The sequence below is a fragment of the Sitophilus oryzae genome, unplaced genomic scaffold (genome assembly GCF_002938485.1).
Source record: "Sitophilus oryzae breed Bouriz unplaced genomic scaffold, Soryzae_2.0 scaffold_1494_pilon_pilon, whole genome shotgun sequence".
Classification (NCBI taxonomy): domain Eukaryota; kingdom Metazoa; phylum Arthropoda; class Insecta; order Coleoptera; family Curculionidae; genus Sitophilus; species Sitophilus oryzae.
In genome coordinates, this window is record NW_022146163.1 from 4528312 (window position 1) to 4545729 (window position 17418).

General features: G+C 32.5%; 3 protein-coding genes across 12 annotated transcripts in view; 1 reads left to right on the forward strand and 2 right to left on the reverse strand.

Annotated features, from left to right (window-relative positions):
* LOC115877534 (WD repeat domain-containing protein 83) lies at nucleotides 1-2149 on the reverse strand. Its single transcript, XM_030893759.1, is given in 6 exon segments — nucleotides 1-635; nucleotides 691-799; nucleotides 859-1155; nucleotides 1214-1229; nucleotides 1231-1388; nucleotides 1697-2149. Coding segments are annotated over 6 exon segments (918 nt in total). The 5' UTR covers nucleotides 1764-2149; the 3' UTR covers nucleotides 1-364.
* Nucleotides 2150-2385: 236 nt separating this feature from the next.
* On the forward strand, nucleotides 2386-11608 carry LOC115877535. 2 transcript variants are annotated; one of them, XM_030893760.1, is made up of 8 exons: nucleotides 2386-2593; nucleotides 6374-6670; nucleotides 6729-6890; nucleotides 8701-8790; nucleotides 8850-9020; nucleotides 10491-10571; nucleotides 10635-10871; nucleotides 11204-11608. In XM_030893760.1, exons 1-7 carry the CDS (start codon nucleotides 2523-2525, stop codon nucleotides 10864-10866), a joined length of 1104 nt encoding a protein of 367 aa, XP_030749620.1. In that variant the 5' UTR covers nucleotides 2386-2522; the 3' UTR covers nucleotides 10867-10871; nucleotides 11204-11608. The 2 variants fall into 2 exon arrangements, with proteins under 2 accessions (XP_030749620.1, XP_030749622.1); XM_030893762.1 differs by lacking the exons at nucleotides 10491-10571; nucleotides 10635-10871; nucleotides 11204-11608 and adding an exon at nucleotides 10096-10264.
* A 2746-nt stretch (nucleotides 11609-14354) lies between these two features.
* The window catches only part of LOC115877536 (myosin-11-like), a 100638-nt gene continuing 97574 nt past the window's right edge, over nucleotides 14355-17418 (reverse strand). For all 9 annotated transcript variants that reach the window (XM_030893765.1, XM_030893768.1, XM_030893771.1 and 6 more), the window contains 2 exons: nucleotides 16301-16490; nucleotides 14355-14605 (listed from right to left, as the gene is read on the reverse strand). In XM_030893765.1, coding sequence (XP_030749625.1) covers nucleotides 14465-14605; nucleotides 16301-16490 — 331 coding nt within the window. In that variant the 3' untranslated portion in view covers nucleotides 14355-14464. The remainder of the gene's footprint in view (nucleotides 14606-16300; nucleotides 16491-17418) is intronic.

Consider the following 17418-nt stretch of genomic DNA (forward strand, 5'->3'; position numbering starts at 1 on the left):
ATCCGAAATTATCAAAAGCTTTGGGTCGCGACCGCAAAAATAGCGCCAAATAATATTAACATTGTCCTTATGGGCACTTTCGAATCTAAACTTGTTTCATTTATCTATGCTGTAACGGAAAGGAGATTTCTATTGTAACTGAACTGTAATGTTCAATTTTTATTTCGGTACCAAAATATCTACATTAAACAAGAAAAAAAACAAATAAAAGTTTTTTATTGTTTGTAGTATAATTGGTCAAAATATAGATGTCATAGATACCTATTTAATAAATGGTGGCATAATTTAATGCAAACAGTTCAGTTCTTTTAGTTTATTTAAAGTCAGCTGCTAGTACTATCCACCCTCAACATTGTTTTTATAATCATTTTGATTCACTGTCTTCAACAGTCTCCATAGATTCACCCCAAACTTTAATAGTCATAACTGACGCAGTTAAAATAATATCCTTTCTCGGATGTACACTTAATGAATTTAACACCTTGCCAGGCGTGTGTATAAGTTTATGTTTAACTTCTGCAGATACCAAATCCCAACACCATAATTCCCCAGTTTTTGAACCCGACACAACACAGTTATCGTCATTTAAAATATCACTTTCAATATTCATATTATCGATTTTGTGGCCTGTAAATCTGAAAAGTAAAAATGTATTAAATACCAATATACAAAAATTAGAAATATACATACTCTCCTAATAACTCTCCACTGCTTTTGTCTAGTAATCGAGCTATATTATCTGATGAATTTACTAAAACACATTGCCCATCATGTGATAAACTGACAGATGTAATTGCAGCTGAAATATACAAACTAGATTAAAGTACTTATGGCAACAAAAAAAGGATAAAAAAATACCTCCAACAAAATCTGCATCGCATCTGGCATTACGTAAATCATACCTTCGAACTGAGCAATCTACAGAGCCAGTTAGAATTTCATGATCGGTTACCTTTAAAGAAGTTATACTATCTTTTGCTTCTTTCATTACTTGAAAGGGGACTTGGGCCCTAGATCTAGTGTCCCAACACATTACAGTATTATCTATGCTCCCAGATATAGCCATAGTAGATTCTTCATTAAACTTGACACAGGTTACACTCGCCGCATGACTTCTTAGTCTCCTTAAAGGCTGGCCAGTAGATACATCCCAAACTAAATTCAATAATTGATAAATAAATATAAGTATATGTATAATTCTACATTTTCACACCTATTACTGATTTATCTAGATGAGCATGAAACTATTTGACTACTATCGCAAGATCCACAGGTATCTAATACCTCGTTTCCATGTCCTCCATAAGTTTTGAGCAATAACTTTTTGTAAGGGTTCCATAGCTTAATTTTTTTATCTGAGCCACATGTTAAACAGTATGAACCATCAACTAAAATTATATTAAAAGTTAGTATTATACATGGATTATAAACCAAGTCTCTTTATATTTTTGTATGGTATCATGGTTTATATTAATAAGGATTAACCTGTTATTTTTATATTAAAATATGTCTATTTTAATTCAAAAGTAACAGACATTAACAATTATGTAGTGTGTACATCTAAATAAAATAATTATTACACTTTATTTAGCTATGTTTGATTACCACAGTAGTATTTATAAATTCTCTAGGCAGCAAATTCCAACTATTGCGAATTAAAAAACAACAAACTGTATATCTTTTACTTACAACTTACCATTAAACCGTACCGCTCTTACAGCTCCTTGATTACAATCGATAGTATTTAAGCATTGTAAATCCATAATAACCACATTAAAATAACTTAAAACAATGTAGTTGTTTTATAATAACAAATAACACTCAAATTTGCCAGTCCACAACAAAAAAACAAAATATACCGAACATAAACAAAAAACAGCTGAGCACCGAAACTCAGGGTCAGCTGATTTTTAAAGTCCCTAGAATTACCCATGAATTACCTAGGGAATTTAAGCTGATTATTTTTAACGCCTTCTAGATTTCTACAGTTTATTATTTGAATTATCTCTTGAAACAATTCATTGTTAAGTACAATCGTTATTAAAAATTTGCCCGTTACTTCAACCACTAAACAAATTCTCAAATCATTATATTTACATATATTATACAAAATTAAGTTTCTGTGTTATGATGGTGTTATGTAAACAAACCAGAAATAAACAAAGGAATGCCAGGTTGCCACTTGGTTTTAATAAATGTATTAACGAAAGCCGTTTATGTTTATATTACAAATTATTATAGCCTACCGGTAAATAATAAATATTTTTTATTCACAACTGTATAACAAACCCAAAAATGAAAAATTACATACCTACTTCAATTTCCCCCTTTCAAAATATTGAATTTGGCAACACCGCCTTTGTTTAGGTGCAAATTGAAGTCGTCTTCAAGATCGTACCATTGTTTACATTTGTTTATTGTTTACTATTCAAATTTCGTGTTTTATATATTTTTTTGTGAAAAATCTGTGCGTAGAAGCTTGTAAGGAATATTTTTTATCGAATCAGAATATATTCTCTGTAATGGGACGTATAAAGTGTTTTATTTGTGGAGTTTATAACCACAATAAAAATAAAATCGTATCCTTCCACAAGTTAGTATTTTGAACTGTAGTGTCGATTTGCCAAGATATACAATGCAATCAAAAAGATTTACAATCAAGTTTGCGTTGTGTAATGACATCACAGATAAACGGTTCTTATGGAAAATTAGAAATTGAAGTTTTTTAAATGACAAGGTCAAAGCTCACTTGATCATAAACTTTTTGATCATACGGTATCACTACTATAACGTATGTCCCAATAAGAGAATAAAGACAGTGATAATTATTTTAATTTAAAATAAATTTGGGTATTTCTCTGTCAGTATAGTTGTACATTAAATAACAAGAATAAGGAAGGATTATATCAACAAAAAATGGTGAGATGGCGAAGGGGTTTCAATATGGCTGTCCGTTAGCGTTAGATGTCCTGTTTACCAGTCGCGTACGATTTTTTTGACATAATATGTTAAAATATAAAAAAAGTTTTACTCATATAGAAATATAATCTTTTTCAGTGGCGGATACAGGGGGGCCCATGGGGCCCGGGCCCCCCCTAAAATCTGTAAATTAGGTTAAATATTAGGCTTTTGGGTTAAAAATGGCGCCCTAAAAGGCATATTTGGCATTATTTTTTATTTGCCCCCCCCCCTAAAATAAATTTCTGTATCCGCCCCTGATCTTTCTTATTAGCTTTCTTTATGCTTATACTCAATAATTAGCCAGTTTAGTTTATGTTGGCTCAATAAAGGTTAATAACAATTAAAATGAACTAAAAAATATACCGGGTGCGTCTGAAAAGTGGCTCACCCCTATAACTTTTTTATTTTTTCAAATAATAAAACGAGACTTGGTATGGTAGTATATGACCTAAGTTAGGATTGATTGACGTATTCAACTGTTTTTGGTCACTTCCTGTTTCACCGGTAATGACTACAACTTTTGATTTTTAAATGGCACCCTCGGTATTTGAAAGACCCTTGATATTAGAAAATGACATTCTGATTAGAATGACATATCATATGTCAACTTTTGACATGTTCGCTGAATAAAAAATTGTATTTTAAATTTCAATCTAGAGTGCCATGGCTATGTTCATAACACTAATTTTTAATCAAGGGGCCTTGGAAAATAGATTTGATCGTCTAATGTTTTTAGTGTCTTGTTCTGGCCAGTTAAAAGATGCCCAAATCGTATTTTTGATCATATCTCTTTTTTTTTCAAATAGAACAAGGGTGGCTCATTAGCAAATTTGGAAAAAGCATTTTTTTATGAATAATTTGATACCACACACTTGGTATTTCGAGTCAAATTTTCGTTATGAACCGCATGTTATAATTTAAAATAAACCATATGCGAAAATGTCATAATTTGACATATGATATGTCATTCTATTCAGAGTGACATTTTCTATCGAATAAAGTAAAAAATACCGAGGATACCATTTAAAAATTAAAAGTTGTAGTCATTTCCGGTAAAACAGGAAGTGACCAAAAACAATTGAATACGTCAATCAATCCAAATTTATGTTATATACTAACATCATAGTATAAGAAAACTAGTAGTTTTACTCCTTGTCAAATCCTTTGTTCTTTTTCTGCCACTTTATATGACCTTGTTCTCGCCTCCGTAGCCGACGACGCGCGACGTAGCTGTATAGTCGTGGTCTATTAACTAGGCAAAGTATAGACGTGGCACTCGCCATAGTTTCACAGATATGTATTTAGGAAAATATGAGTTCACAATAAAATAAAATAAAAAAAATGATCAACTCGCTTGAAAACAGAATATTTTCACATTTCGTGTAGGTAACAATTCTTCTGTATCTGAAAATCTTCTGATGGGAAGAAATGCGGAAAAAATTTCAGAGATTTTCTACGACTTTTTTTGATTTATAGCAAGTTTAATTTTCTGTAGATAACTGGATTCGGCATAAAATTATGCTATAGTACACTGTCTTTATTTAAAGCACACTGCGGTGTTGCTATTCTATTTCTTATTTACTAAAACTTTGGTTAAAAACATTATATACGAAAAGTGGTAAAAAACTAGAGTGAATATAACTTTATTAATACTTTGCTATGTTTTCTTAAACATGAAGGATATCGGAATAAATTCGTGTAGAAAAATTTACTTTATCGTTTGCAGGATAATTTTTATGGCGTCACCAAAATCGTAATATTTAAAAAATGTTGTATCTCATTTTTTTAAATGCAACACCTTGTATATTATTTTTCTTTTAGATGTAGAATTAAAAGGTGAACATTTTTTGACAAGACAAGACAGATAAAGATCATATTAGGTGGCTTTGAAAAAAATTTACTGTTGAAAGAGCCATATGTAATATAATACTGCGAATATCTGCGGCAGCGGTAAAAAATTAGAAACACTTTAAATTAATAAAAAATGTTCACTTTTTAATTCTGCATCTGACAGAAAAATAATATACAGAATGTCGCATTTAAAAAAATTGAGATAAACCATTTTAAATATTGCGATTTTGGTGACGCCATAAAAAATACCCAATATAGAATAATGTATATAGAATGATGTAAAATAATAAAAAAAATCAAACTAACTTTACCATAACTTTTTTGTGACACCCTGTATATAACAAAATATTTTAGGATACACCCCTTTATAAACCTTGAAACATATGAATAAAACTTTTTTCACATCTTTGACAACGACGACGATATTGAACTTCCTCGCACTTGGGCCACCCTGTATATTTACGGTGGTTTAAAGCTAGGTGTGGCACTTTTCTTCCCTCAAATATAAACTCAATATTTTGTCTATAATATTTTGAATATTGTTATATCACGACCACTTATAATAAAAAATAAATAAAAAAAAAACAAAAAATACAATCCACTAAATTTATAAAAGATTTTATAAAATTCTTTCTATTAAAAAATATGAATAATTTGCGGAGACTTTAGATGTACAAAATATTTATTCTAAAATTGTTTCAAAAACCAATTTATATAAATTATCTCGTAAATTATTATTGGAATGAAAATTTTATGGAAAATCCCCTGGCCAAAAAATATTTTCATGCGCATATTTGAGACAACCTGTATATCTAAAAAACTATTTTTAAAATCTGCCCACATGCTAAAAAAATAATAACATTTAATTAATTACATAATATCTCAGCTTCTAAAATAAACAAATATAATTAAATGTTAATTGATAATTACTATCAGCTTGCCGATTTACATCCGATGGAAATCTAAAAGACTCAAAGAACAATTTTTTGAATTATTTCCACAATTAATAGCAGCGCACAGTAAGGCACTCATTTTTTGTCAATCCGTCCCTGTGCTCGGACGCAACGCTCGAACCTCACAGCTCGACGGACCGAATTCAACTGAAACGCTTTGCAACCTGCCGATATTCGACAGCATGCAAAAACTGGCAGAAAATATTTGCGAGAGTGCAACTACTCTTTTCCTTAAACTATGCTAACATACCAAATCTCGTTTTTCTATCTGAAAAAATAAAAAAGTTATAGGGGTGAGCTACTTTTGAGATGCACCCGGTATAGCTAGGTATTTTAGAATTCTTCCTCAGTCCCATTTTTCAGTGAGATAATATGTATAGTCTGTCCAATGAATCAGTAAAGATTTAGACAGATGACATCCAAAAAATGAAAAAATACAACTTACATGTAAATTAAAATGACAGACACAACTGTCACGAATGAGGAGGGCTTAAAGCACTTAAAGCCCTCTGTAGTCCCGGATCATTTCGTTGGACAGACTAAATTATAATAAATGATAACATTTGGAGAAAAAAAAATAAAAATAAAATTGAAAAAAATATTTTTAGATTTCCTTGCGATGGAAATAGGTTGAAAATTTGGTGTGATAAGTTAGGTCGTTCAACAAGCGATATACAATCAAACTCCTTTATCTGTTCATTACATTTTTCACCTGAGGATTTTATATACTATGGCAAACCGAAACGTGTCCGTCTAACCAATACTGCTGAACCTACTCGTAATGTTGAAAAGTTTGAAGAAAATACTCACCTAACTAATCCTGCTCATTCTATTAATAATGTTGATAGGTATGAAGAAACTGCTCGTATACCCAATTTTGCCCAACCTATTTGTAATGTTAATAGGTATGAAAAGAACTGCTCATCAAACCAGGTCTGCTAGACTTATTTGTTATGTTGATAGGTATGAAGAAAGTGGTCATCTAACAAGTTGTGCTAAGCCTAATTATATTGTTGATCAATATTATAGTCAGCCTATTTGTAGTGGTAATAGGTATGAAGGAACTACTCATCTAACCAATTGGGTCGAGTCAGTTTATAATGCAGATGGGTGTAAGGAATCAGGGTAAGTACTGAGACATAATTATAATAATAATAGTCTTTATTAAGATTTATTAAAACAATTACAGAAAATATAGGACATAAAAAGAAATATTGCTTAGTTAAATCATAGATAAAGGAAACAAGTTTAGATTGGAAAGTGCCCGTAATGACAATGTAAAGCATAATTTTATTTTCCACGTTCAGTGGCGAAAATTTGATAGTAGCCGAGGCTCTTGCGAATAAAAATTGACTGTCTGACACATAGTTGCACGAATGAGTTTTGGTTGCTTTGGTTAGCCTTTTTTGCCTTTTTTGGTGGTGAATCTTTTGTTTTTTAATATAAAATCGAATTTGGATGTCCTTTTTCAATGACTAAAGAATATAAGGACATGTAACGCCCATATACGGGCTGCAGCAGAATTTGTGACCTTAGAGGCCATTCTTTTGATGGCAAATAATGAGTCATCATTTGGTCACCAGCGACAATTTTAGTGATTTTTAATAGTTTTGTGTAGTAAACTTTGTATAAACTTTATTACAATGGTGATTAGTTGTTCAGCTTTCAAGTGTAAAAGCAGCAGCGATAAGAAAGAGCCAGGAGTTACGTTTCATAGGTAAATAAACAGTCCACTCCAACTTTTTAGCGTTTTCTTATTGAATTCCGATAATTATTCTTTAATTTCAATTTACATCTATATGTACTTGATATGTGCTTTTGTTAACATTTTAATACGTTTTTTTAGTAATTAATTAGCATGATACACGATAGGTGTAGTCAAACCAATTATCAAAAAATATAAATATTGCTTCAAACAGCTAGGTTAAGAAAAATATATGCCACGGCACTGTTTGGTGACATCGTCACAATTTGCTCTCGGGTGTTATTTGTCCTTGGATTCTTTAGTCATTGAGGGTGCATCCAGTCTATCCTAAAAACGGCGTATCGGCGTAATGACCTTGAATGGATTTCCAGTAATTCTATTGGCTGAAACATTCATCTGTCAGAAATTTTATCTGTCAAATTCATCTGTCAAAAATTTCAGCCAATAAAATTACTGGAAATCCATTCAAGGTCATTACGCCTTTACGCCGATACGCCGTTTTTATAGTGTGGATGCACCCTGAATGTCCCTTTTAGTGAGTTTTATGCAACCAACGTACATGTGACAGCAAATTGTCTTGCAAAATAAAAATATGCCAATGCAAATACTATTTGGCGCTATTTTTACAACGGTCGCTCTCCAAAGCTTCTGATAATTTCGAAACGGTTCGGCTTTTTCCGGTATAATGCCGCCAAATATTATTTACTCAAATTTATTATTTTCTTTTAATTTTTTAAATAGAATGCAGTGTTTTGTATATAAGAAACTTTATTTTATTTAAGGACATATGTGTGAAATACCTATGAAACATTGGAAACCGACATTATGCCACGATCCACGATAGTTTTTGCAGTTCATAGTTCACACAGCTTTTTAAGTTTTTAATGCCACATTTTCACAATTATCACGGGTTTGAGTAACTAAAATTTAAATTAAACTCACAAGATAGAAATAATTACTTTGAAAATGGACGCTTTAAACACTTTTCGGTATTTTTTCAATGAGGGCAGTTTAAATTTTGAGATTTTTTAATTTTTTGAAAATTCTGACTTTGACAAGAGAAAATTATTTCTGTTCTTGTTTATGGTTGTTCTTAGGAACCGCTATAGCAGCGCCAGATTCCGTACGACGTGTGCACCCCAAAACAATTATAAATTTTGGCGGCAAGCCGAGCATTCCAATCTAAACTTGTTTCCTTTATCTATGACTTAAATGTTTGTATATTTCTAGTAACCATGACAGTGAAACGGAATCTTCATCACCTTTATGTTTGAGCAAACAAGGATATAATAGTCAAATTGACGACAGCCCTAACATACGGTAGTATCCCAAGATTTAAATTTTACTAAAGCATATTTACATTAAACATTACATTTTAGAAATCTACCACCCATGATACCAATAAAAGAGGAATGGAACTTATCTGATATCTCAGATACGTCAAGGACACTCTCAGTTTCAGATCTATCCAGAACTTTGTCAGCTTCAGATGGGTCGTGCAATTTGACAGGTTCAGATAATGATGAAGATTTTGTACCAGTTTTAATGGGGTAACTATGTCTATATTACAATAAACCATCAGGGTTACATATAAAAGAATATACTGCAGGGGCAACATGAATTCTCGTCCCAATATTGAAGGATTGATATAGAGTATACTTAGAATATAAATGCATTTCCCACATAAGTCTATCTTTAGATTGACACAAGTTTTCTGTGCTTGCTGGGTGCTGTAAGCACTAAAGCAATAAGCATGATTTATGATGAAACATATGATTTAGAACTGTTTAAGGTTCTAAATCATATATTTGAAATTGAGGTTAAAGTCGTTCAAATAAACCAGTGACGTAGAATGTATAGGACATTACAGATCTATTGTGTCCCCCTTTCTTGAGTTATAAGTACTAGTTACTAATCATACTCTCAGGGCTTTGACAAAAGCCAGTATCTGAGACGGTTTTTACGAGGTTAGTTCTCCTATCTCCTATATCTGTATTACCAAAGTCATGAATGGTTGTTATCTCGGCGCACTCTCGGTGATGAGATGTTCTGGTGTTTTCCCATTTTCCCCATAGAATCTGCGTTCACCGTTGTTTCGTAACTTTCAATCTACTGAGGTGTTCATTGAGGAGACAGTGTCCTGTTAAAAACCCCGTGACAATCCGAAGATTGTTCTTACTTAAATCGAGGAAAATCTTAGATTTTTCTCGGTCGTAAGTTCTGAGAAATGTCTCCGCCCCCTTATTGCTTATTAGCGTTACTGTGGTCATTGTGTGAACCCTTATTTTCCTCAAGAGATGATTCTTCTTACCTTTACTCTCCATAGTTGATATATTTCTTCTACGTGTATTGCCGTATTTTTCATTTCAAACATTCAACCGCCTAAGTAGACGTTTACGAAAATGCATTTTTAGGGGTGGATCTTTAATTTCCACCATGAGTTACTCATTGTATTACAACTGTAATAGAGTCTTATTAAGCCTCGGTACCGTCGACTACGTTGTGTCGCTGGCTAAACTACAAATACAAATAATCCTAATTGATAGTTTAGTAACTAACGTCAAAATTGACAGTTGTTTAAATTTAGTACAAATTTTATTAATCTGCGACACTGCTTTGTTTTAGAACGAAGCTTTACACCTTAAAATACAAATAGCACTATTTCTGAACTAACCTGAACAAACCAATGAATATTTCTATGGAATTTCTAAAGATTGATACTGGAGATATTTTATTCCAAGTATTCAAGCAACAGAATTGGGTACAAGATTACTGATAGTATTTATTATCCCCATTTCAGTAATATACATGAAAGATTTTAAACTAGTTTACGAATCTGGCAACATTGTATGTAGCTTTTTATTTTGCCTCTCTGTCTGTCAACTGGTCATATATTTATCTCTGTCGTATGCATTACAGACCACGGAACTAAAGTGACCAATATGGTATACCTTATGTTCAGTATGTGCTTATAAAAGTATATTTGTAGAAGTAATAATTATGTTTTTTTTTAATATTAGATCTCATTCCACTCCAGACCAAGAAAATAGAAGTAGTCAACCTGACCCAGTAGAAAATGTACACCTACCACCTGCAAAAATGTACAAATATATTTCTTTTTAATTTCGAAATTGGGAGTTGACTTTTCCATGTTTTATTTTTAGGCGAAAAAAAACTATACGGTACTTTGGAGACATAACATATGAATCTTTAAAAAATCCTAGTACTACATCGCATTGTTGGAAAATAATTCAAAGCACACATGAAAATCAGAAAACTGAAATTAAAAGGTTACAGGTAAAATCAAGGAGATTAAAGAACAAAATTTCGTCGTTAGAAGCTCTTACTAAAGATTTGAAGCAGGAAATTTCAAATCTCAAGGCGCAAAGATATTAATCAACGTAAGTTATGTTTATAATATCGACGGTTGAAATGAGAAACTGCTAATACGCCACTTTCGTAACTTTACTGAAGACCTGTTTGCCTGTTTTATTTTGAAACTCTGTCGCTTGGCATTATGTTTCTTATAATTTATTCAAAATTTAAAATGTTTAATGCGCCAAACCATAGGATTATTAGGAAGAAAACCTAAGTAGATCGACGCAGAAAAATTCGCTGATTTCGATAACTCAATTTCCACAAAAGTGGCGTATTGGCCATTTCTCCTTTCAACCGTCGATATGAATATGTATAAAAAATCTTAAGTAACTCTAGAATTAATATTCTACTTCAGGGTTCAGTATTACAAGAAACATTTAAGAGGCTTCAGTGTGAAAAAATATGAACTTATGTGTTTGCTTTAACATTATGTTTTACTCTAAAAAAGCATTTAATATAAGATTAAAATTACATGAAAAATTTCCAAACACAAGACCTCGCAGAAGAGTACTTAAACGACCAAATAACAGTCATGAAGAAAATTGAGTGGAAAACATTGTGATTCTGAGAATTAACACTGTATGTCAGTGGGGTGGGCTTGAACAGGCAAGAGAGGACTGATGAGTCGACCACACGGCAGCGACTTGCCTGAACTGTACCTATATGAATATAACTTACCTGATAGAGTGTCTATAAAATATCTATTGAGTTGTATTGAATTTAACTATGTATTTTATTAAATTTTAATTATGTACATTCATTTATTCTATTTTGTGTCCAATTTTATACCTTCCAATTTTTACCTTGCGCTGCTGGTCCTACAGGCACAGTGTCCACCGAACCACCAAGATAAAAGGAAATAAATAAGCACTTTGGTATATACAGGGTCGCTGTTATATATGGAAACGGTTGATTATTAGGTAAAATATACAAGGCACCGCCAAAAGTTAAATACAAAAATTATAGGGTTTTTAAATGTCTATTGGCGAGTAATAAATTTCGTGGCACATCAAGTCGTGGCACATCAAAGTTTAATTTTTTTAAATAGAACCCTGTATATTATTACATATTTCAATTCTTCCTTCAATTTTAAGCAAAAATCGAAATAAACAGAATGTATCTCAAACCAACCGTTTCCGAGTTATTGAATTTTGAACATACTGCCATTCCTCGTTGACGAGTATTCGACACGCATCAGAAGATGGTCACATAAGGCATTTTCTTTCATGAGCTTTTCTGTGACTGAAAAGCCCGACGCGTGAAGTTATCTGCCTACCGCACTCCGGACATTCAAAAATCTCATTTCTTTGTTGTCTCTTTAGTTTTTGGTTGTCGCTGTTAACTGAGTTTACAATTCTTCTCCATTGAAAGTTCTATTGTGAGCTGCTTCTTCCCACTCATTCTGTAAACACCTTTAAGTTTTCGTGGAAAATGTCCTTATACCTTTTCAGTTGTCCACCCGGCCTCCTCTTACCGTCTACAAGCTCACCGTAAAGCAGAGATTTTGGTGTGCGATTTTCTTGCATTCTGCATACGTTGACCAGCCCAACTTAAGCGGGATTTTGTAACCATGACTTCAATACTCTCGCAGTTAGTTTTTTCAAGGACCGATACGTTTGAGACATGATGGAACCACCAGATTCTTAAGAGTTGTCTAAGGTGTGTCTGTTGCAACTTGTTTAATGCGTTCATGTGTCGGCGGTACAGCACCCAGGTTTCGCTCCCATATAACATAGTGGGGATTATAATTGCTCGGTACACTGCAAGTTTCGTTTTTGTACTGAAGTCATGATTGTAGGAAACCCTGTCTTTTAATTTCCAGAATACTCTTGAAGCGCTGCTAATCCTGTGCTGAATTTCAGAGTCAATATTTGCCTTATCCGAAATCAAACTGCCGAGGTAATTGAATTCCGCCACATATTCCAATAGTTATTCTCCGATTTTTATAGCATTGTTGTGATCTTCCGGGGGAGTGCACATGATTTTGGTTTTGTCGATGTTTAGCTTAAGGCTCAAAGCCCCGTATGCCCAGGTATATGTATGTGTTCAACATCTCTTGTAATTGTTGTAACGTGTTTGCAACTAGAGCGCAGCCATCAGCGTATTGAAGTTCTGTGATGAATTTTGTACGTGTTTTTGTCCTGAGTTTTTATGTTGAACAGACCGCCGTCGATTCTGTATCTAATGCCCAATCCTCTCTCCTGCAGTTTGCTGTCCACTATAATGGAGAGCGCTGTCATGAATATGTTGAATAGGAGAGGCGCTAAGACACATCCCTGCCTAACTCCTGTGTCTGTTAGGTTGTTTGAATATTATCACTTAAACAATTCGATTTAATTAACTTCGATGGGTTCGATTTGATTTAATGATGCCATTCTGCCGATGCCAGGGACCGTTTTTGATCATTTCTCCCGGAATTCATTAACTCAATGGGGGTGAAAGATACCCTCGCATAACCGCTAAGTACTTCTAATTCTTGTCTAGATTATATGCGTAATTTAAACATAAGATATTTTATTCTTCCTCAAAGATAAAACTCCATAGGCGCTAAGTCCTGCAGTCCCGGCGGACGGCCAACGGCTGGGATTTTGGTTAGCTATTCAATTATTCTCGAAATTGGCTGCAAAAGTTTGCTAATAACTCTAGAGTCTTGAGGCAGTGCCTTGTCTTGCTGGAAAACTATGTTTTCGAGATCTATTAGGGGTTAGATCATTAATAAGGGGTCCAAAGCCTACTAGTTAAAAGTGGCGAACTTTTAAAAATTCTGTATTTAGAAGGGGACTATAACAAATTATCAAGTGTGCTACATTTTTGGAAAAGTAATTTTAAGTTCTTTTCAGTTATTTAAAAATATTCAGGGTGTCCCAAATAAAAAATCAATTTTTCTGTTGATAACTCTTAAATTATTAATTTTAAAAAAATTATACTTAAACCATTAAATTCTACGTAAAAAGGTGTTTGGAAATGTTTTCATAAAAATACGAAATTTTCCATGGCAAAAAACTTAACAGCGATTTGTTAAAAATGCACATTTTTGAAAAACACCCCGTAACTCGAACCGAAACGGTAACAGATATCGATGTGTGGTTTTCGCCATCATGTTTTTGATAAAAATTGACCTCCAGACACCAATATTAGTTTTCGTCTATCTCCTATAGAAAAGGGTGTTTCCCTTTAAAAGCGTCCAATTTGGCCCACCCTGTACACACGTAGGTCAATTAATTAAGGTGTCAAGTAGCTGTTAACCATTCTTTAAAGCCGCGAACCGGTATTGGCGTCCCAGTCAACTTGGAAATGAAAATCGATGATAATTTCTGTGCAGCCTTAAAATCTTTAAATGTCATTTACTAAAAATTACATAAAAATTAAAACTTTTGATATTTACAATAAAAATTAATTTTTGAAAAGTTGAGTTTGTGTCTGGAAAGTAAATATCAAAGTGTTACAATTTAGATTTGAATTTTATAGAAAATTACTTTTAATATGTTTATTATATTGACTAGACATAATGTATAAAAAATTAGTTTCACAATACTTAAGTTAGACGTTTGTTATAAATATATAAATAGAAAATATAAATATCTTACAAAAAATAATATAAATAAATTATTCACAATCACTTTTTTTCTTTGGCAAATTTACAGTCGGTACATGCGCGCTTTTCATTCCACATTTTACTGGTATTTCTCATTTGTTGCGTTAAATTTTCCAAAGTATTGACACAATATTCCTCCCCAGAGTCATTTTCAGATTCAGTCTGAAAACAACAATATAAAATTAATAAATCAATTAAAGGAAAACATATTTTTCCTGGTTTTTATTTAATAAAATTGAGTTTGTTGAGATTTTGGTAACATTTTAGAGATTTTGTAGGATTCTAATAGGATTTTTGCTCTAATTTAGTAGGACGATTAGTGAAGAGTTGGCAACACTGATTAAAATCTAAACGGAATCCAGTTAGAACTGTCAGTGTCATCAATTCCTATGTTGAAGATGCTAGAGGATATCCAGGAAGTATGTATGATTTACACTCTGATGCAAAAAAAACGTAACGGAGAAATTCTTGGTCCAATTTAAAGTGTTTGGTTTGGCCAACCAACAATTTGCAATTTTTGAAGTTATTTTTCAATATGGCCAAGGTGGCTTTAGGGATTATTGTGAACTATATACTATTATGAAGTATCCATTATGTTCGACGTTTGGGAAATGCTCGGTAGGAGGGTTAGAGGTGGTACGCGAAGCGGTACCAGCTTCATTAAATGAACTTCACTTGGTTCTTAAAAAAGGATGGGAAAGCATAACGCAATATGATATATGCAGCCTCAATGACAGTATGAACGGACGTATACAGGCATTTATAGCAGGCATTATTTATTTATCGTATGGCAAGCACATCGTTTAACATATATTACAAAATACACGTAAAAATATAAACAATACAAAAAGATATAAAATATATAAATATAAAAAGAACACGGTATATCACAAACAAAATAAGCGCAACAGGAGACAAATACAGTGAGATTAAATACAAACGTCAAGATTACGTATATAGTCTATTGCAGCGTCATCAGCAGTCAGGAAATCGGAATAGTTTCCACCGTAAGCTCTCATCTTACACTCCTCCACTATGTGGCGTACGGTTTGTCTGTCGGCCCACAGTCGCATCTGGGTGATGGTATCTTACCCCATCTGTGAAGAGAGTCTGCACGCAACTGTATAGCAGGCAAGGAAGGCAATACAAAGTATTAGGGCATTTTTTACAATGTTTTTTTCTGTTTGTATATTTGAGTATTACATATGTTTTCTTTAATATCGTTAGTTCTTTTATCGTTATTAATGTTTATTAATACCAGGACTGTATCGTTAGTCTTTAATGTTTTTTTTTTAAATTTAGTATAGAGTATCCAATGCAGCGTAATGCGACGTTACGACAATAGTCACCAAAACCATCTCGTCATAATATTAAAAAATTACATCAAAAAGTAATGATAATTGAAAAAATTGCAAATTGTTCATTTCTCTCTTAAAAATTAACCAAAGCAAGTATTGAGATGAATTAAAAAATAAAATGCTCAGGACTCAGGAGTCATGGTTCTGACCGTAAAATTATATTTTAGGTAAATTTACACACGAAATTATTGCACAGGGTGTTTTAAAGTTAAGGTAAAAAACAACCTCTCGATTAACCTTGTATAATATGCCAAATACTAAAGTTTATAAAAAACTTAGTCTATGAATTAAAGTTGATATAATTATATACAATTTGCTAAAAAATTCATGAAAATAGGGCTAAAAATAACAAAAATATCAACACTTTAAATTTGATCAAAAATTTCTCCGTTGCATTTTTTCTGCATTCAGATGCAGATTGGTTCTAAGTAGGTGTAGATTGGTTCTAAGTAAGGGTGGGTTCCTATACGTTATACGTATTTGCATACAAATTGTTTACCTTAAATGTTGATGAATACCAGTCATTACCACTGTAAACATCAGGACTAGCCGGGGGACTGTCGTCATAAACTGAAGCGGTACCTTGTGACCCTAAACTGCACGGTGATGTCCAGGGAGTAGTCTGTTTGAAATCTACATATCTTTTGGTACAGGGTCTGGGCCCCGTTACCTTTTTGCAAGCTGGTTGTCTATTAATTAAAAAAAAACTGAAGTTTAGATAGATAAGAGTATACATACTAAACCAATGAATACAGAACAACAAACAAAAAATGTAATATACCAAATACATGTGAATGCGATAAATTTTACATTGGTGAATCATCTAGACCCTTAAATGTTCGAATTAAAGAACATAAAGATTATTTAAGAAAGGGAGATTTTCACAAAACTAAGATTTGTCAACATTCATGGGACACAGGGCACAGAATAAATTTCAATAACGCCAAAATTATAATGAAAGAAACGATAGCCTCTAAAAGAAAAAGAAAAGAAGCTTTTTTAATACAATCTAATAAAAATAAATGTATTGCTCATGCATCTGTAGATGTTAGTAATGTATGGCAATCACTTCTTTGATTTTAAAGAACATAACATACGTAAAAAATAAAAATAATCATACAGAAAGTTGGGGGATTTTTGGTTTTACCTTATTAAGTAATTGTTATCAGGTAAAAGGTTTTGAAGTTTAACTTGATATAATGTTATTTTAACAGAACGTCAACGGTTTTTGTAGACGTATCTGTTTTTAAAAACTAAAGTGTTCTCGAATAGTTGAATTTAAATATTTTAAATAGTTTTTTTTCTTTATTCTTTGTATTTTTTTTGCTTCCGACGCACAGTAGACAATATGTCCAAACCAAGTTGCAAAAAATAACATCCACAGTTAGCATTTATGGCAATAACATTAGATTGGAAACATTAGTTAAGAGGAAACCACATAAAACTAACAAAAAAACATATTCGGAGTCTCTTTCGAGGGGCTGTAAAACGAACTTTGCGCAAAACCTACATTTTCAGTTAATTTGTGTCCAATAACTGCCTTTTTTCTACAATTTCTTAAATAGTAGGCGTTGCATTCAAGTGACACAGTATTATAACAATTGAATCGGACGACCT